At 33.6% G+C, this 21,996-nt stretch overlaps 1 protein-coding gene across 2 annotated transcripts; it reads right to left on the bottom strand.

Annotated features, from left to right (window-relative positions):
* Positions 1–402: 402 nt before the first annotated feature.
* LOC124370452 (pyrimidodiazepine synthase-like) lies at positions 403–21,101 on the bottom strand. 2 transcript variants are annotated; one of them, XM_046828743.1, is made up of 7 exons: positions 19,922–21,101; positions 17,349–17,454; positions 14,284–14,503; positions 10,770–10,896; positions 10,479–10,594; positions 2,651–2,783; positions 403–1,254 (listed from the first exon to the last, which is right to left on the bottom strand). In XM_046828743.1, the coding sequence occupies exons 1-6, from the start codon at positions 20,028–20,030 to the stop codon at positions 2,652–2,654; spliced, it is 810 nt and encodes a 269-aa protein (XP_046684699.1). In that variant the 5' UTR covers positions 20,031–21,101; the 3' UTR covers positions 403–1,254; position 2,651. The 2 variants fall into 2 exon arrangements, with proteins under 2 accessions (XP_046684699.1, XP_046684695.1); XM_046828739.1 differs by lacking the exon at positions 403–1,254 and having other exon boundaries at positions 2,565–2,783; positions 19,922–21,096.
* Between the last annotated feature and the right edge of the window lie 895 nt (positions 21,102–21,996).

Here is a 21,996-nt window from a genome sequence, read left to right as displayed (position 1 = left end):
ATAGTTAGCTTGTAAAACTAATAATAATAACTAAACAAAGGAACGTAAAACACACAAAAATATGTCAGTTGAACATAACCATCACACTAACAATGACTGTAAACAACAACAAACGTAAGCTGACAAAACGATCGGCTGCACGGCAATGACGTCGTCTTGAATGCAGCTGATTTCTCAGATATTTTTTCTAAAGATCGATTTTTCGAGATATCGACTCAATTAATCGAAAGTTTGAATCTTCTCCTTTCGATTGGTATACATTTTTCATTGAAAACATTCGATAGTCGTCTGTTACAGCTACAAAAATAACCGACTACTCCATGACGTACTCAGTACGGCAAAACGCGATCTCAAGTAAAAGTGTCATGACGTACCTAGAACGGCAAAAACGCGTTGAAGGGTTAAATAATAATGTTATAGCAATGTTCATTAATTATTACACTTTTTACTTTTTTCTACATTGCACTTCAGTTTACCACAGCAAAATTACTATAAATATTATGTTGATTATTGCACAATTGAATTTGTCTATTAAATTACAATACTAAAATATTATAGTTGTTAAAAATAATTAAGAATGGATTCAAATTACTTACATTTTGTAATGTCGATTATAGCACAATTATTTTTTTGTATTAAATTACTTACAATACTAAAACATTTTAATCATTACAAATAATTCATAATAGCTATCACTTTTTCCATTTTAAAAATGTGTACAGGGAGAGTAGTCGTAGAACATCAAATAAGGAAGATATAACTCTTTATGTTAAATAAATATACGGATCAGATGAGTATCATGATAAATATTTAAGCGAGTGACATTCTTCATGAGTATAAAATAACAGGAACAAGTTTGTTTTACTAAAACTCTTATGCCTACATGTAAGATTTTGTTTTCCAATAGTACCCATATTTGATTCCAGTTTTAAAACTATAAGTTAACTAATCAATCTACAATTAAGTACAATCACTAATGTAAGTACACAAAATTGCTGCAATTACTTCACAACTTGTTCTTAAATAAGTGATAAATAAAACATTCTTTGTTAGAATGATTGCATTCAATACATCATTAACTTATAATGTGATCATAATGTCTTTTTTTACAATTACCAATATTAAAACCAAAATAACTTACTAATTTTCACCTAGGCATGTGTTACAAACAATAATTAAAACTTCCAAAGTTATTTGACCATATTTTACCTTTATGGCTGCATCCTGAAGTCACAGCACTTGGAGAGGATTACCCTAAATAGTTCATCCAAATTTATCAGTTACATATAAAAACATTTTTCATCACTTCAGATTGTTGTTTGTGGAAAATTGCACAGATAATATCAAGAATGTGCAAGGGCATTCAATTAGGATTGAAGTAAAGATTCTTTTGCTGCAGTTTGTGACTCTTGTAGACTTGCTTGTTCATTATTGTGTAAATAGAGTGAAAGGTAATAGCAACATTGTACATATAGTACAATATGTTATCATTTTTACTAGTAAAGCTTTAAATTTTTAGAATACATTTGTATATTTTAATATTTAAATAAATGTTTTAAAATGTATTGGTATAATACGTTTTCCGATTTTTTGCTTAATCTAGAAATCTTCATAATCTGATGTTATGTCTAGTTTCCTAATCATGAATGACATGAAATTTGATGTTGAGCTTGATATGCTTGAAATAATATGTGATTTTTATTAGATATTATGTGTCACTTTAAACTTTGATAGAGGCAAACACCTAATAATAATTTTATTTATCAAAATATTCTTATGTAAGAAAATAAATTGAAAAATTTTCATGTATGCTAAAATGTTTAAAGAATTATTTGTTACATGTGCCTACTCATAAACTACAAAACAAATATTTGTGTGAAAATTAAAATTTGTTAACTATTATACAAACTATCAGCAACAATCCCTGACTAAAGAGATTTATAACACTATGTTTAGGTTCTTTTTATGTATCTTATAGAGGGTTATGTCATACTCAGCAAGAAAGCTAAGATCTGTGTGATACTTCACCAACAAACGTGCAACAAATAATCATTTTATATTCAACAACTGTATAAAGAGTGGCATAAGAGACTTAACACGTTCACGACGATGGCTTTTTCCTGGCCTTTTTTTCCTGTCTAATTTTTCAATAATAATGACAAAAAACTGTAATCGGTGTTTTACGTCAAACTTCTAAGTATAATGAGAATGGTATATAGGCTTTGCAATTTTGCACAAAAACAAATATTTCAATATGTTTTTTTTTTTCAATTTTTCTCTGTGTACCCCAAGGGGTACCTAAAAATATTAATTTACCTTAAAAATTAAGCAATCAAGCACTTGACAGGGTACAAGATAGTCTGAGGTATTTATTCAAGTGCGGGATCAAATTTAACAAACTACTAAGGCAGGCAAACAATAAAAACGCAATATATGCATAGCAACGTGTACCCATTAGGCCAGTATATTAGGAATATCGGGTACGCAACGGCAGTTGTGAAAGATCCCATGTATCCAATGGGTACATGTCATCATGAACGTGTTAAAACCCTAACATTTTTAAAACGGCATTTTTATTATTTAAAATTATTTCATTGCATTAAAATATTTTGCCATAGTGAAGAGAACACAAAATAAAAGTTAGGTCCACCTTATTCACGAGTCAGTATATCATAGTCAGGGTTGCCAGACTGTTGGGTTTTCATGAAGCTAGCATGTTTCTCTGGGGACAGGTAGTACTGCTGAACAGCATCATCTGCAGTCATTCTTGAAATCCACTGGGCCTGTATACACACACACACACACATTTACAAGTACATCATAGTCAGGGTTGCCAGACTGTCGGGTTTTTAAGAAGCTAGCATGTTTCTCTGGGGACAGGTAGTACTGCTGAACAGCATCATCTGCCGTCATCCTTGCCATCCACTGGGCCTGTATACACACACATTTACAAGTACATCATAATCAGGGTTGCCAGACTGTTGGGTTTTCATGAAGCTAGCATGTTTCTCTGAAGACAGGTAGTACTGCTGAACAGCATTATCCGCCATCACATCTGTCAGCCAATGGGGCTGTTTAAACACAAATTTACGAGTCGTATCATCAAAGTCACAATTTAATGTTATTTGTATTTTTCTTAAATTAAAATTTTTAATCTCTAGCAGCCTATAATCAGCTAATTCAAAATACTGTACAGACTCGCTAAAAAAGCACTTTCAAGCATGTGGTAAACATTTATAGTGTTTTTTAATTATAATTACTCTTAATTATTGGTAACACATTAGAATTCCAATAAAAGCGGGGTGGATAATTTTTTGCAGTATATCTACAGCAATAAACAGAAAAAATAATGATAATCAATAATTGTACACATTAATCGGGATTTGTTATGTCCTTCATTCGAATAACACTGAAGTTCATTGTTCAGTAGGGTGTAGGGTGAAGTAACCCTACTATAATTGATATTGTTTGATAGGACAAACCTAATAGTTCAGTAGTGTACAGTAAATATACAGTGTAAGTTGAAAGTATGGATACACTCTGTTTAGCTTTCGATGGATAAAGTTGGAGGGACTGAACTCAGAACACCTTTCCAGAAAATAGAAATGAACTTTGTATTGTGGTAATCTGTATGAAAAGGATTCAACACGCAGAGATTTACATCTAAATATATAAGAGTGTATTTAAATTATATAAATCCCTTTCTGTATTTAATTATGTACAGTTTGAAAAGCCGTTTTTATTCAGAAATTTACAATAAATATATCTCCAAACAGGCGATGCCTTGGAGGTTTTCTTTGTTTCTCCTAAATGTGTTTTAACTCTTAATCTATCAGGAAATATGTGTGTGAGTGTGTACGGTATGGATAGGTTAAAAACTGTAGCAGATAATGACATTAGTGAAAATAGTGTGTAGCAAGTATCAGGTCAAGCCCGTGCATCCGAGACTCTCAATAGTGTTTACTTATGTTTAATACTATGTAGTAATATATTGTGAACATTATTGTTAGTAATGCTGGTGTAAATGTAGTAACTTTTTTTGAAGAAATAAAGTTTCTATTCTATTCTATACTTTTTAGTCAATGTTACAACTTTGCCCATTTCCTCAAAATTGGATTTTGGGGAGCAGCTCTAAAATGTTTAAATGAAAATACCCATTAAGTGACACCTCTTTTGAAAGGTCTTGATAAAAGAAGAAGAACAGTGGAAATCTATCTCAACCCAGTACAAAACGGCAGCTCAAAAATGTTACAAGGGACTTATGACAGGACTTAAACCAATTCAACTCAGCAAACCCTTCTCTATAACAAAACTCAAATTTGGATCTAGAAAGTTAATTTTCTTCCAGCAAAACCTAGAATAGCAAATAAAATTGATCTTTTAGAACATCTTTTACACAACAAAAATCCAGATCTAGTACTACTTACAGATCATGGACTTAAAGAATGCACAATGGATCATGCTAGATTGGCTAACTATACTCTGATCAGTGCATATGGCAGAAATTAACATATTAAAAGAGGTGTTGCTGTCTCGTACAAACACAACCAACTTATGCACAAAACTGAAAGCTTTGAAGTAGAAGGAAGTGATGAATTGAGATGACAAGTGATAGTAATAGCTATTCAAATAAAAATTACAAAGAAAAATGCTTATGCCTGACTGATCACCAAGCTCTAATTTAAAGTACCAAGAGAAACTCGATCCAGGACACGCAAAACGATTCCTACCCACTACTTATAGTCGACATGAATTCCTCGTCTCCTCAACGAACTGTGGAGCAGTGCTAACATCTTCAGCCAGTCGATGGGAGCCTACAGGGAGTGTCTCAAACACTGCCTGACACCTAAACTTTTTTTTTCTCTTTCCTTTGTTATTTTGTTGCTAAATTGTTCTCTTTTTTGTTAGAATGAGAAACGTATTCAACACTGTCTTTTTTATTTTTTTTTATTATTATTATTATTGTTACCCGATTTATATTTTATTGCTTACCGTTTTTGTTATTATTGTTTGTCACTTTTGTTATTTATTAATTTATGTACTGCATCAATTTTTACCTGTTTTTCCATTAAGTATGTTTGACTAACTTATATCAAATTTACTCCTACATGTTTGTTATTTTAAATTTTTATTGTTGTTAATTACTATATACACTTCAGCTTCTCTACTGGTTGTTGTGGAATATTTTGCTGCATATCAACCTAATTTATTTTTTTTTAAGTTTGAACCAGTTTTGTTTGTTCAGTTTATATGATCTACAATATTGTCTAAGTCTATGTAATGGGAAATCGTTGAAATAAATAATCTTGACTCTTCATTTTTGGTAATGTCTGAAACTCTGGCAAAATACTAACTCCAAGTACTGATAAATTCATCGTGGAAAACATTAACATTGACAATCTAGGTGAGACTTCAAGAGAATAAACTGCACTAAATGAATTACTAAAGCGATATAACATCCACAGATTAGACCTTCCACTCACCACTATCTCTCTACCTCCATCTGCTTCAAAACCCATTTAAAAAACTGTACTCATCACTCTTGGATTGCCTGAGAAAGAACCATTTAGTAACTGACAAACAACACGGCTTTATCACTGGCAAATCTACTATCACAGCAATTAATGACCCTTGTTGAATATACAATTGACAACTCAAAAGTTGGTAACGCAATCACCAGTTTGTACCCTTACCTTTTTAGTAAGGCATTTGATTGCCTTGGATATGACCTGATATTGACAAAACTAAAAACTTAAATATTCAACGAGCAGCACTCAAGTGGTTTGCAAGCTACCTCGGGGGACGATCACAAATGATTGAACTAAAGGAAACAATTGGCAGACTCACTAGATCAGTACAGTTCAAGCCTCTACCAGTATAAAGAGGTTTTCCACAAGGCTCTGTGCTCAGACCAACTTTGTTCATCTTATTCATAAATGACTTTCCAGAACAGCTAAGAGAATACTGTAAAATGATCATGTATGTGGATGACACTGTGCTATTTAGAGCCAATTATAGGAATACTGAACAACTAGCTATTAACCCTTTAAGGAGTATAGGTGTTTGTTATAAAATAGTATTGACGTTCCAGAACGTCATATTAAAAATCATGTGAAAATAGTAAGGACGTTCTAGAACGTCAATGAATTATGACTTATATTACAAGTACTATCTCTTATGTTTTTCCTCCATGGAAGAAATCCGCCCAATGTTCCTAACCTTAAATAACTGAGCGCAGTTTCCCGCGTAAATACTGTCAGCTGCTTTCAACTACAGAGCGGCTGTAAAGGTTTTTTTCCGCACACGGATTCCCGCGATTTCTACTGTCAACAGCAAGTGGCGCTAACAACTTCTACAGTCGCATTCTGTTGCTACGCTGTAAACATTCACTTTGTGCAGTTTCTTCTACAATGATGAAATAGTGTAGTTTATTGTTTTCAAATCAGTTTCAAGGATATGGGAGCAGTCGACCACTCTGACATGATGATATCTTTCAATGACAGTGCAAGGAAATCAAAGAAGTGGTACCGTAAATTATTTTTCCACTTGATTGATATTGTTGTTTTGAATACATACAACATGTTTGTAATCAAACAAAACAAGAAAAGTGGGTTTTGTGACTTTAGACTAAACCTCATCCGACAAATATTGGAAACACATCACACTCCAAGAGAAGGAAGGCTGGTAACCGCGGCGCCGAGGGTCGTGCCGCCGCCAGCCGCTACCAGAGACCAACATCCGCTCCGCCTGACCATCATACACTTCCCCCGCCCACTGCCGACGCCAGGTCAGACACGGAAGACACAAAAGAAATGCTACGTCTGTTCTCATTCCTCAAGCAGAGAAAAGAAGAGGAATGATACAACGTTTGAATGTAAAGAGTGTGGTGTGCCACTGTATATACAGTACATCCATGTTCCAATCACTTTCACACAAAAAACTAATTTTAGCCTTTGTGTTTTCTCAACAAAAGCAAATGTTAGCTTTTTATAGTAATAATATCTGATTTTCATTAAAAAATAAAACAAAATTTTTCTTACTATTTTGGGAGTGTATTACGTTTCACATCCTTACTCCTATGAAAAAATGATGTAGTGACGTTCCAGAACGTCATTACTCCTTAAAGGGTTAACACACATATTGCTTTCAACATGGCTCAAGAATATATAGTTTAAAATGGTCTTGTTTTACATTAGATAAAATCAAAACAGATGTCCCTGGGTAGAAAAAAAGCATTCATAACTGATCTACAAGGCCTCTAAGCAGTTGATGCAATTAAACATTTAGGTATTACAATTAATGAGAATGTGCACTGGACAAATCACATATTTAGTCTCTGCCTAAAGCTTAATTGAGCATTGTTTGCATCAAAAAGAATAAAAGTAATGATAACTCAAGAGGCCACAGGAACTGCATACCATGCATTATTCAAATGCCACCTACGCTATGGAATAACTGTTTGGGATAGTTCTTCAGAAGATAATCTTCACAGAGCCCTGGTAGTGCAAAAAAGAACATAAAGAATAATGGCAGAACTAGGACCTAGAGCTTCAGGAACATCTCCAAAGACTAGAAAATACTGACAGTGACATCAATTTACATTCTGGAAACCATCCTTACTGCATATTCAAAGACCATCCAAAACAGAGGAATCTATATAACCCTTTTATCAGACAGACTGGAGATTATACACTAGCTGTCCACAAAACAGCCAACGCTACGGAATAACTGTTTGGGATAGTTCTTCAGAAGATAATCTTCACAGAGCCCTGGTAGTGCAACAAAAAACATAAAGAATAATGGCAGAACTAGGACCTAGAGCTTCAGGAACATCTCCAAAGACTAGAAAATACTGACAGTGACATCAATTTACATTCTGGAAACCATCCTTACTGCATATTCAAAGACCATCCAAAACAGAGGAATCTATATAACCCTTTTATCAGACAGACTGGAGATTATACACTACCAGTCCACAAAACAGCCTTCTTTTAAAACAAAAAACAAAAAAAACAATCATATGGATTAAAATTATTCCACTAACTGCCATTACATCTGAAAGAATATCTGCAAGTCCACAACCCTGAGGCCAAGAAGAAATCTCAATGTGTTGGCTACGACCAAGCTTTCTACACGCTGCGCGAGTTCTATTTCATCGAACAATGAACCTTGACTACACTACATGACAATACTTGAAAATTACCTCCACCAACTGAATGACATTACAACATATCTTAACCCTTTGCATGCCAGCCTATTTTCCAAAAGTACTACCCAGAAACGCCAAGGGCATTTTCAGCAGTTTTGCAAGCTTTCACTAAATGTATCATAACTTTTTTATTTTTTAACGGATATTGATGATTTTTTTACCATTATTTTGCTTATGAAATGCCCTTGTTCTGTTGGTAAATTTTAGTTGCATAAATGTAATTTAAACTTATAAAAAAGTTAAAAATTCGGAAAAAAAATTTTAAATTTCCAAAAAAAACATTTTTTTTAGCACAAATAAGTGCTTTAAAAAAAATGTATGCTGATTTCCTGTTATATCCTAGTAAAGTATATCAAACTCTTAACTTAATTACAAAATTTCAAAAGCCTACCTTATATAGAAGTCCAGTTATGATTTTTTTCACTAAATGTGCCACGGGCACAGTTTTTGTAATTTGCATGGACGTTGTATATAATGTTACACTATATTCACAAATCAATATTTGACACTATACAAATCGGTACTTTGGGATTATACCAACCACACCAGTATGAAGAACACAAAAATATAAATTTATAGATATATTATAAACAAACATTGTAGAACGAAAAAACAACTTTTTAATTACAAAATTACAAAGATTATCAATTGTTAATGAGGTCAGATTCGCTTAAACTTTTTTCAATGAACTTAGAACGTTATAAAATGATGTATTTGAGTTACAGAACTAACATTCCATCAATCAACAAGCATTTCCAGGTATTGTGATCGATATTGTGGTCGCTGTTATCTTATCTTTCTCGAGAATCCCGATTACGGCAGGCCGCGCGGCATCACATGATTATTTAAGTTTTTTGCACGGTACATAATTGCCTTTCCATTACAATTCAATTTATATTTCTGATCAGCCCCTCTAGAATTATATTTACTGATAGATACTATCTCGAGGGATGTTTTTCTTTCGTTGACAACAGCGCGAGCTTCGGAAGCACCTTCGGCCGGAGGCACTCGCATTTTGGGTGGCGGAGTTTGATCAAGAATAATAACAAGTTTTGTGTGTTTTTTTTTCAATAAAGAGTTTAGTTTTTGTTTGGTAATGTTTGTTTTTGTTAAATTTTTGTGTTTGGAGAAATGTAGGGGTAAAATACGAAAGTACAACAAAGCGAACGGGCGGCGAGACTGCAAACACGTTATCTACTACACCGCTCGACTTTGACCTCTGTCTGAGGATGGGGAGGGGTTTGCGATAAGACAATTCCTGTTTTATACTGACGAAATATTGTTCTACGCTAATCCAGTAATCAGTAGAAGCTAAATGTCAACTGTCTGAGGATGGGGAGGGGTTTGCGATAAGACAATTCCTGTTTTATATCGACGAAATATTGTTCTACGCTAATCTATTAATCAGTTGAAGCTAAATGTCAAATAACGATTCATGTCTGGGTGTGGTCTGTATAATCCCAAAGTACCAATGAATCTAATAAAAGGGGCATAGTAAAAATGCCCTAACAACAAAAGTAATGAGAGAATTACAAACGTAAACAACGCATAGCAACACGAACGTAACCTCAATCTCGACCAAACAATTCAACAGCTGCGAAGCTCAAATACGACCAAACAAACAGTCCATAAAGGAATTAACTACTTTGTGGTTGCAAAGCAACTAATCGACTATCGATTAGTCAAAATTTCGCGGTAATAAGATGAACTATAAGAAAATTACAGACGAAAAACGTGACGTACCTATATTACAGCCGTTGGCGATTTTCAGTTGAGTACCCGACGGCCGTAATACCGGTACGTTGGCATGAAAAGGGTTAATGATATTGTTAATAAGAGATATTGTTTATTGTCTATAGAACATAGCCATTATTGATCACTTCACAACCTTAAGGTGACCTACACAACTAGACAAGACTCCATATCCTCCATGTGGATAACTGAGGATGTCAGGTGAGATAGGAGCCTCCAAGTAGCAGATTACATAATCAAACTATGAGCCTCAGTTATGAAAACTCATAAAGTTTGTTAAAATTATTCATAATCATTCCCAACAAAACAATTAACAGTTTAATTTTGCAGTTTCTTAAATTTATTAAAGAAAGTAACAATGATTAGTCTGATCCAAATAGATTACTTTTTGGCATGATCATCATTTTAGTATTAATATTACCTTAATTTCCTGTGATTTATTGTTTGTAATTAATTGTCAACTATTAGATTTTTACATTAAAGGTTGTAAGTTAACACAAACCACATGTTTACTTACCAAGTTTGGTAGCCTTTGAGCAGGGAAAACAAATTGGTCCCCATGAAGGATCTTGAACATTTGGATTCTTTCAAACCAAGGCCAGATCACATAGTCAACCATCCCTGGTTTATCACCTAAAAAGCACAAACAGTATTCTAATGTTAATTCAGAGTTTGGAAATTGTATGTAAAAACAAATATATTGATTTATTAACTCTATGTTTTGAAATTTACATTTTGTTTTATTTATGAGAATTTGACTTAAATGAATAATAGACAAAAGTTAACAATAAGACATGAAATAGTCTACCTCCAAAGAAAGATGTTCCTCTTGCAGCCAGTTCATTCTCAAAAGGTATTAACTCTTTCACAACATGTTCATACTCTTCAACGGAGGCATTGACACCAGTCATTACCTTGTAGAAAGGCCCTGTTACCTGAGGATAACACAATAAAAACTATTAATTTGCTAAGAAAAGTTCTTGTAGTTGAAAAATAGTCATTTCGAGCAGCATATAATATGTACACAGTACAAATTCTAAAATACTGATTAACTGGACTGTTGACACATTGATTATTGTTATATTGGGAGTGCCGATGGCCGAGTGTCTAAGTCGTTGGACTTTGGTCTGAGTTAGAGATAACGTAGGTTTAAATCCTGTCTGTGACCATTGCACTTTTTATCAATACCATTGATCTTGTACTGTATCGACTCTCCCCCTTATTCTGTTTGATAAGATCCTCGCACAGGCCAGTGGTCCATGAGGACGGACATATAAGGCTTAAAAGGGGATCGGCCTCTCCCTTTTAAAAAAAAAACTAAAAAACATTATTTGAAATTTTAGACTATGTTTAACTTTCCAGGGTCTTGATTTTGGGGAAGGAGGTGTCTAATGGAACTAGCACTTTACAAAGTGTCACCAACAAACAATCTCATTTTATCAAGATGCCCTCCAGGTAGAAAACTTGAGAAACAAAGTATCTCTTTTTGTGGTCTCATGAGTGGTAAAATAAAAATAAACTGTGTTTAAGTGAGAATCATTTTAACCCTTTCCGCTCGGATGGGCAGCAGTGCTGACCAAATATGGCTTCTCGTAGGCTCGTATTACTTTAGCGCGTACTTGTCCACTCAGATCGGATGGGCAGCGGTGCTGTCCACTATGGCGCCCGCGTGCACACAGCAGCCATGTAATTTTTGCGTCCCCACCAGCTCGGATTTATTTTCAGCGCGTCATTGATACTGTGCCTTTTAAAAAGTTAAATGGATTTAAAGGTCCAAAGGTAAATAATAATGTAGTCGAAAAGTATTACAATGGAAATATTATATTTCTATAAACTAACATGAGTTATAATGAGTATTAATAATGTGACAGTAAATAATTATAACATGATAAAAAATAAAATTGAACTGCTTATTATTATTCCGAATACAAATTTAACTGCAGGCTAGTTGTCATCTTGTTGTTGAAATATCTGAGATGAATGGTACTTTTCAAAACAAACACTGATGTGAAGACTGGGCTCATTTTCACAAGTTTTGCAATAAAACCACTCTTTTCCTGGTGCCGCCTTGTGCTCTGCTGCTACACACGACGCAATCCTTCACTTTTCTACCTTCAAGAGGATATGGTAGATGAAGTTTCCCATTTAGTCGGGAAATGTCTTGCAATTGGGATGGTCTTTTCCGTTTTTATTTGTGTTCCTTACATCGCCAACAAGCTCTAATACCAGTAATTAATAATAATACCAGTAAAACCAGGTATTAATATTGATATATTTACACTTTTATTTACAGTTATATTTACACTGATATCTACAATACTTCATTTACACTAATATTTAATAAAATTGCACAATACTAAGAATAATAAATAATCCATTCTAATAATGCGTGTAGGTTAACTCACTAGTGACAATGTGGTTAAAAGCGCGCTAAAACGAAAGCCTAGAATACGATATTGACCAGATGATCAATTTCCAAGCTTTGTAATGAAACAGCTGATTGATCTTAAAGCGTTGTATTATAAAAAAATAGGTCAGAATAAAAAAAAAGAGTTTATAACTTGTGGTCAATGCTGCTGTCAATCCGAGCGCTAGTAGGATTATTCAACGGACAGCACAGCTGACCATCCGATCTCTGAGGACGGCAACTCTAAAAATAACTGCGTGCGCTAGAGGAAATGGCGGTGGCCAACACTGCTGCCCATCCGATCTCTGTGGACATTCTAACATTACCGCTCCGAGCGGAAAGGGTTAATATATAAAAAAAAAAAAACACTTACACTTGCATAATATTTATGGTTTATATTTGTACTTTTTATCTATAACACTCAAAAAGCTGTCTGCACTAACAGTAAAGATCATGACGAAGAACCGAGTGATTGCTCCCCATTGGCAGTGGCAATTTAAAATATCCCTCTAGATTTTAATATCATCTAGTGGAATCGTTACTAACAGTTAAACAATTGGTTTTTTTTTCAATGTGAAAATATAATGTGGAAAAGAATTGTGGACTCGCTGAAAATAGGGTGTACATTACTTGCAACTAGTTGTTAAGGCTGTCAGGTCAATGTTTGCTGTCACGAACCCGAAAGATGGTGATCCATTCCTGAACTGGACATTTAAGAGAAACCCTGATGAAGGTCCGTAGCGATTCCGGCGTGTCAACAGTTGTCAAAAGTTGGTATAAAGGCAAAAGATTAATCGAATAATTTAGTACCTAGTTCGCTCCAAAGTTTCACTCCGAATAGCTGGTGGACTAATTAGAGGCCTTCGGACTGAAACAATCTCAACCTATTCTTTATTTTAATGGATGAGACCTCAGGCATGCTTGAATCTAATTTTTGATACCAAAATCTAGAATATATAATACCCCCATATGCCTATTTTGGTAATCAGAACTGTCACTGTGGGATGAACCAAATGCAGGTTTACCTTGGCCGAACGTCACTTATGAAAAACCATGAATAATAAACGTTGCTTAGGACAGTGGCCATGAAATCAAATAAGGAATGTGTAACAACTCACCTGCCAAAACAAAAAGTCCTAAAAATGGATTGCGGTATAGCATTGTGCCTATACTCTCCCATCAATAGCAAAGCTGGCGGAGTCAGGGTTGTTCAACACTTTACATTATTGAACACTATTTGTAATAATTTTTTTTTATATGTAAGCCCATACCTTTATCTACTTTTCTATGTAACTTAATTGCTTCGAATATTGATCCTATCAAACAAGGTTTTGTATACTGCCATCACAGAAGTTTGCTACCTGATTTAACAGCAACTTTACTGTAAGATGGTCATTTTTATTTAATTGTTGTCATTGCGGCACTGACCTTCAACAGTTGCAAAAAACATGTGATTCACTAAACACTAGATTGGGGTTGTATGAAGGATGATTAAATGTTATGATGAGATCTTCCGTTAGTAATGTTAACAACCAAAGTAGTATTATTTTCAGAATGTACTTATGTATTTAACATTATTTACTGAAATTTTCAAGAAAGAACTTTCTTGTTAATTTACTCCATATCATAATATGGATTCACAGTGAGGAATCAACCTCCAGAGCCATCTCAAAGGATTAAGACAAGCGTTACGCAAATTGTTTTAAAGCACACACAAAAAAAACAGATTATATTCATATTCAATCAATTATAATATGATATCCAAACACAAATAAGGTACGTAGCCAAACTACTTCAGGTAACCTATAAAAATGTTTCTAGTACTAAACACTAGAATTAAATAAGAGATGTCATTAAGAGATGGCATCTCATATTGGTAAACAATTCTAACATAGTATTATGAACTAAGACCTACCTTGCCGAAGTTCTCTATTATGATTCTATCCTTGGCCTTCTGCAAGGGATCCTTACTATGGAGTGGTCTCTGAGAGTGACTCTCGTCCAGATAATCTGCGATAATTAGACTATCGGAGACAATCTGGCCATCCACCAACAATGCAGGTACTTTGCCTGAAGGCACAGTATTTGTGTACCATTCTGGCTTTGTCTTTAGGTTGATAAAAATAGGATCAAACCTGAAAATATAAAGTTTGGACAGTAAATTTTACAATAATGTTAACAGTACTATATACATTGAATTCTCTGTATTAAATAAGACCAGCCCACATGGACAATTTAATACAATTTTGGGAAAGAATGTATACTGAGAGGACAAAGAACATTTACAACATTTAGTTATAAGAAAAGAATATTGGGGAAGATTTTACGCTTAATAATACTTGATTGGGAATAGGGAATTTGGATAGATTCCCAACCACTTGACTGTAGCCTCTATACATGGTTAGTGCATAACCATTGGAAAGATAGGAAAGTGTGGAAAGATAATTGACGAGAAAGTTCCTCTGATTGCACCTTCCACATCAAAAATTGTAAGAATCAGTTAATGTGCTCATAAAATCATAGTACAATGATATACTAATGTTAGGATGTATAAAACCCTTCTCAGTTGTTTTCACTGAGAGAGATGGTTAAATTAATATTCTGGTTCTACTTTCCCTTTTGACCCGTCTTTAAGTCTTTAGAAGAATTCGATCTACCCTTCAGGATAACAGTTCCTTATGCATTGTAGAATGATGCAAAGCCCCCTACTCATTCCCCACCCAGAACTACTAGAGTATAATAGTAGATATTAGAGCTGTCTGTACGTTATAGAAAAACATGAGTGACATAACAAAAAATGATAAGACTGTAATACCCATCATTGTCTATCCAGTCAAGACTTAACTAGACAGGATCTTATTTAGATGAAGCCTGAAAGTTTATACCATAACTACTATATGTAATGTACTAAACCGTCATGATTGAACATAGTGTTAATGTTTTGCAAGTGAATTAGGTTGCTCATCATACGATACCACCTCTCAAATACTGTGAGTCTTATTAGGAATAGTAAATGACTAAACATCTAATAATATATTACATATTAACTCATCATCTCAGAGTTGCTATATAATATTAATAAAAATTAATAAACAAAATTATTTAACTGATTAAAACCAAACTTAGTCAAAACTTCTCATTTAGTAATTTAAATGTTAAATTTATTAGTAAACAAATTAAAGATTACACATTAGTAATAACTTTATTTTCATCCACTAAAAGTTTTAGGAATGCAGTAATTAAAAAAGTAACCATTTCAAGGTAACTTTCTCAGAAATGTTGATAAAGAATTCAGTGATCATTAATTTTTGCATCTGGATGACAAATAAGGAAGTTGAATAGTTTTTGTCTACATATATAGGCACAGTCCATTTTAGGTGTTTTATATGATCATCGATCAATATAAAACATCACTAAAATATACAAAAATTTAGCTTAATCCCTCAACTCTAACTATCTGTGAGAACTCAAAGAAATTTTGTTCTTTTAGTAGCCTCCGCCACTCCCCCTCCACTCAGTACCTTTCTCCCACCACGTGGGCTCCCAGTTAATGACCCTTTCTCCAGTCTGCGCCATATTTATAACTGTTGGGAAAACATGACATAAACTACAACGTAGAGGTCAGTGAGACCTTTTCTTTAACAATTAATTGGTTTTTATTTTTTATTTTTATTACTGTACCATAGAATTTTTGTCAGTCATTATAAAAAGCCTATTTATCTCATGGTGAATATGACAGCAAATTTTATGCCATATATGATAGTTGTACTGAACATTTTTATATGTCATTGAATGAAGATGAAAATACTATTTAAAAAATGAAAGTGATGATTCAGATCCAACATTCACTGTTTCTGAAGGTGACTTTTGATGGCTTAATCATGGACAATAATGATGAAAACCTACGTGATGATGATAAAACTTGAGTTCCTGTACCTCTATTACTTGTTGTCATCACCATTCCCCTCCCATTTATATTGAGAGAAATAATGATAATTCTATAATATGGAGCATTAATGAAACTTCCAAACAACCGACAGACAACTCAACAAGATATTATCAGAAGACTTCCTGGACTACATGTGGAGGATAAGCTTTAAAAAATCATCTACAGTGATTAATATTTTTAACAAACTGTAACAAATGTAATAGGACACACCAATACAAAATTTGAAAACTGCAGGGCTACCATAAGAGCTAATACTGAATGCATACCTATAAAGACATAAATCTAACTGAGTTGTATATTCTGATAGGAGTATCAAATCAGCTCATGGAAATATATAATGTCTTTATTCTCAAAAATGATTACCTAGGAGACCCTTTTTTATAGTTACCACAATAGTAAAGGGTTTGAGATTCTCCTTATGTGTCATTTTGACTATCCTGCCATCTGAGATGCTTGTAGACAAGAAAACTGTACCACATTGATTTTTGAAGTTTACAACAAATTTATTGCAAACTACCAAAACCTGTCTTTTTTTGTTTGGTAGATTTTGTAAGTGGTTATCTGTAGAATGCATTCATATATACATATAAGTACTGTTATGCAAAAGGAATATTAGATGATGGACTGAAACTTAAAAAACTAATACAGGCTGTTATAAAACTAACTGAACCTTTACACAACAGCAATAAAAATTTAATTTCCTGTAACTGGTTTTCAACTGAGCAGCTTGGCAATGAGTAACAGAGGCTTAATTTATGTGAGAACTTGAAATGCAATAAATAATGTACCTCTGCTACAAATAATGAAAATAAGTACCATATTGATTACTATAAAACATCTGATAAATATTTTCACCCACTGATTTCAATATTCATAAACAATACTAGTATATTCTTATTATCTTTTTGAGTGGCAGGTGGGAAAGTGTCTAGTCCTTAGTCATCTTCAAGAGATGTAAAACTATATAATAGTTAAAGGGTTAAAGAAATAAAGCAATTTTAAATTAATGTTAAATACAGAATAAAACTTACGAAATATTTTTAGCAAGCAACACCAAATGAGCTCGATGGGAATAAGGACAATATCGCATGCTGTATAGCCGTATCTTTCCTGCTACCAAAGGTGGATCAGTGGAACCTGAAACATATTCCTGGTATTTTTAAACAGGTAATATATCTTCGTATTTGTTGTTTGAAAGAGGATTTATGGTTGCCAGAATTTAATAGACATGTAACATTAATGAACAACAACCAAGAAGAAGATGATAGAGATTCAGGTCTAATTGATCATCTCTTCTCCATTAAGTGAGTGAACAATAGTAATAAAACAAAGGAAGCTCCGTAGCACCTGCAAGTGTAAGAAGCCTCATCAGTAGCTTGGTTGAGAGACCACCAGTCTGGATAAACAGAAACAATCTGGGAAAGAAATTACAATTAAAATATGATGGGATAAAAGGAATGATGGAATAGTCCTTACATATTTGTATGTAGTTTTGTTTTTGTTGAACTGGACTTATGTAATTTTACCCCCATCCCCATATCTTTTCATAGGGTTTTTAAGTCCCCCAAAGGTAAAAAATTTCCATCTCTGCTTTTCCCAAAAAAATTACAATGAAACACATTTCAGAAAAAATAGGTTAAAAATCGGACAACTTATAAAAACACTTCGACTTTGACTTTTTATATTAATAATAAATACATATGTATAGTAGATAGGGACAGAGTGGCATACTTCTGTCTGAAATCATTTTCTTTTGGGAGGCAGAAAACAAGAACTGATATCATCGTAATTACGTAATGTTCACACTAAGTCAAATAATAAGGAGACTATTTTAGAAGAGATTTTTTTTTGACGCCAACAAGCCCATGGGCACTAATGGTCAGGGTCATTTCTGATCGGTACTTTCCTGACCTCAGATCACATCCCACATCATTTAACTTCTCCGATGTGAGATCACATTTGCCAATAATTTAATGAATTTGGAACAATATGTTAATGTTCAATGCAATTACGTTATAGGCTTCTAAAATTGTATTAAACAATACTATTATTCAGTAAAATAAAAACAGCTGGCAATTATAAATTATGAATATCTATGGGTTAAATGTTTTTATATTGGATAGTAGTTTAAATATTTCTAATCTATAGTTGATACGAATGTCGCGGTGACCGCTTATTAAACAGCAACCAAATAAACATCAGTTTTACATTCATATTTTTGTGAACTTCTGCTGAATGGTAATGTAGTGATTTAGTAATATGTGTGGTATAGTTGGCTATTGTAAAACACACTTTCTTGAGAAATAGTACTCTTATTTCTTATAATATCAAATATAATCATATATACCATGGAAAACTTTTGGGATAGATTTTCAGATTTGAGGGAATTGATAGGATTGGACCCTGTTTCTTGTCAATCAGACTTATAAGGGAATGATGATTTATAGGTTATGTTTATTGTAGTACATAAATAGTAAATATTTTCACAAACTAAGTAATATTTAGCAGATTTTAGCTATTTTCAAATTTTACTAGCTATCAATTTGGCACATATTTTGGGCTTCAGGCTTCTTGGACTTAGGCTTCGTCCCAGCCCCCTTTCATGAAATCCTATACACATTTTTCTTGTTGTACATCTCAGTGTTAAAGAATTATAAAAAACTTGATATATCTTTCTCAACTGAAGAGTAGGTAGCTTATGCAATATAACCTTTTATTAGTCTTGGTTTTTTATAAACGTAAAAGTAGAACTCCAAAAAATTCTAAAATTGACCTGCCATCAGAGACTAATGTAGCTGTCAGCTTGAGAACTAATATTTGCATACTGTGAACGGAATTAAATTTAACCCTAGAACACTACCATGCGTAAGTTTTACGTATATGCGTCATGTTTATAGTCACACCTACTCTCCCCCCAACCTTCCGGTTTAAGCTTTGGGCAGTGCTTCTACTAATCAATGGTCGTTCGTCCTCCGAAGTGTACGGGGGTGTGTAGTTCTTTTTCTTATCTCAATATTGATTTTTATTTAGGCCGTGCGTCAATTTTACGTAGCGGTAGTATTGCTTGATAAACAATATACGTATAAGTGTGTATAGTAAAATAAGTAACTAAACCTATTTTAGGTTGTTTCTTGGTAAATAAAAGTCGTGGAGTTAGTAGACAGTTTGTAGGCTTTTTGGAAAGGACGAGTTTCTATGGCATTGTAGATATGAAGATAAGGTTAGGAAAACACCATGTATCACACATGCACGCACGCACACACGCATCATCACCTTATGTAAGCACATAGGCAAGAAAATACACAAACACAATACACAGGCATGAAAATAAACCTTGGCATAACCTAAAAAACAAAAATAAACATGCTACGTAACATTTACGTGTCGGTAGTAACAAAGGTATATCAAAACACGGTAGTGTTCTAGGGTTAATTATGTACTCAGTGACTTCCAGAACAGCAATATCCGAACGAACTAGACGACCTTAACAGGACAAGTCCATTATGGCATTACAACGAAACAAAAACGACAAGGAATCTTCTACTACTTCAATTGGAAAAAGTGGTTGTAAATAATTAAAATATAGCAAATAAAATTTTCCAACCTGAACTTAGATGTTTCCCTGCCATTGCCGCAGCTGCGTAAACTGTCCGCAAACTGCCAAGCTGAAAACAAGTCAAAACAAAGCAAGCAGACGAAAAGAGGATATTCATTTTGTGAGACTTGCAGTCACGACACGACTAACGACGAGAAGATTGAACATTGAACTTTTAAACTGGTCGACCGAGGCCGATGACCGAGATAAAAATAAGTGGACCTTAATCTGAAAATGTTTAACACAATTTCGCAATATATTATATTACATTCTGTAACTATATGACATTATATATTTTCCGAGCGCCTACAGTACCTGAATTGAGTTCACAGTGTACTTGTATCGTCGGTTTGGAAATATAAACTTTATGAATTTAATAAGTTATCAAGAGAGTATTTTCGGGCTATGAATTTGTATAATTTTGAATTCGGTTTGTATCAATAGGAGTGCGTAGCTGATCATGTGCGCGCTATGATCCAACAGGAAACCTTCCCTATGGATTAGATCCGCAGCATTGTGATTAATATTGCGTGACTATTTAAAAGTAAGAACTACTTGTTTTCTTAGTGGGTACCTCACGATTTGATAAATGCGCAGAAAGCTGAGCATGTGAAAATTAACCAACAGATCCTCCAACTGCTTAATATTGGTGTTAATTGGATTATTTCCAAAACAGTCAATGGTGGTGACGGCAGGTGCAGTTTTATGATGTTTTAACTCGAAGACGAGCCATTCCATACCCATACCCACAAGTGTCAAAAACAACGATCAGTGATAAAAGTACCTATGCTGTTTCTTCATACATGCTCAGCTGTTTTCTTCAAGTGGGACTGGTTAATGCTATTAAGCTTTGAGAACAGAGGACTGTCATGTGGTAAGTTGGTACACTGAACAATACTTGCCAGAAGTTCTTCAGGACTTAGGGTTTTATTTTGGACCACGGCAATGTCACTTCTTACACTACTGCAAAAACTTGATTTTTCGGCCGAAATACATCAATACGATGGGATGCCTCTCTTATTCAGGTGATCTCGCTAGGAGCGATTTATGGTTATTCTTCAATGAAAACGTTGCGATTCAAAGAAGTAATATAACTTTAAAACTGCAGTAAAACTGATTAAGGAGATTAATTTGACCATGCCTAATGTTTTGTAGAAATTCATATATATCAAAACTGTCAGAGTGACCTTAGTGCTACAGCACGATATCGAGGTTGATGAGATCGAGGGTGTAGTATCTGACAACAAACGAGTGTGTTCTAGAAAGAAATTCCTCAATACACCTCTTCACAAATTCTGTATGAGTTTACAAATTGTAATGTAAATGAATCACAGAGTATAAACTAATTCGAAACAGTCATTGCTATTCACTCACTTTTTAGTGGTTATTGCTATTAATATATCTTGATTAATGCTAATTTAATCAATACAATAAAATCGTCTTTTTATTACGTGAAGATTGCTTTGTTTTGTAATTTATAGATAGTATAACAATTGCTAGGAAATATTTTATTGTTATATCAATATTTGTACAGAGTAAAATAGTATATTGTTGTATATATGGTAAATAAATTATTGTATAAAACAACGCTTTAAATTTTACACATTGATTTGATTTTCCATTGCGTAATCTTGCATAATTATACAGTGATTTAATTCGAGGTTAATTACACATGGTACCTATAAGTTTTCATTTTAGAGATTATGTTTGTTATACTTGTGAAAATAATTGTTAATTTGACACTTCATTGCGTGAGCATAATCTATATATTAAAAGAATTTATGAACATCTAATGGTGGTCAGTACGTTGGTTCTATCCGGCCGATTTCCTCCATGTTGGTTTTAAATTAAAGATATATGTTTACAAATCAGCCATCAAGTATTAAAAGTCACTTGCATTTGGTGTCAGTTATTACACGAGTACAGTAATTGGTTCGTAGTGTATGTTTTATGGAGTTGTAATAGATTTGTATATATATGTTAACATTACCGAGAATAGTGGGAAATATTGGTCTTTAATAAACATTTATGTAACTAGGATGGATTTTAATTTCATAAGGGTCGGTTATTACATGAGTACAGTA

The sequence above is a fragment of the Homalodisca vitripennis genome, chromosome 1 (assembly GCF_021130785.1).
Source record: "Homalodisca vitripennis isolate AUS2020 chromosome 1, UT_GWSS_2.1, whole genome shotgun sequence".
Lineage (NCBI taxonomy): Eukaryota > Metazoa > Arthropoda > Insecta > Hemiptera > Cicadellidae > Homalodisca > Homalodisca vitripennis.
The sequence above is the reverse complement of the archived record's forward strand: the minus strand, read 5'-3'. Positions and strand labels throughout refer to the sequence as shown.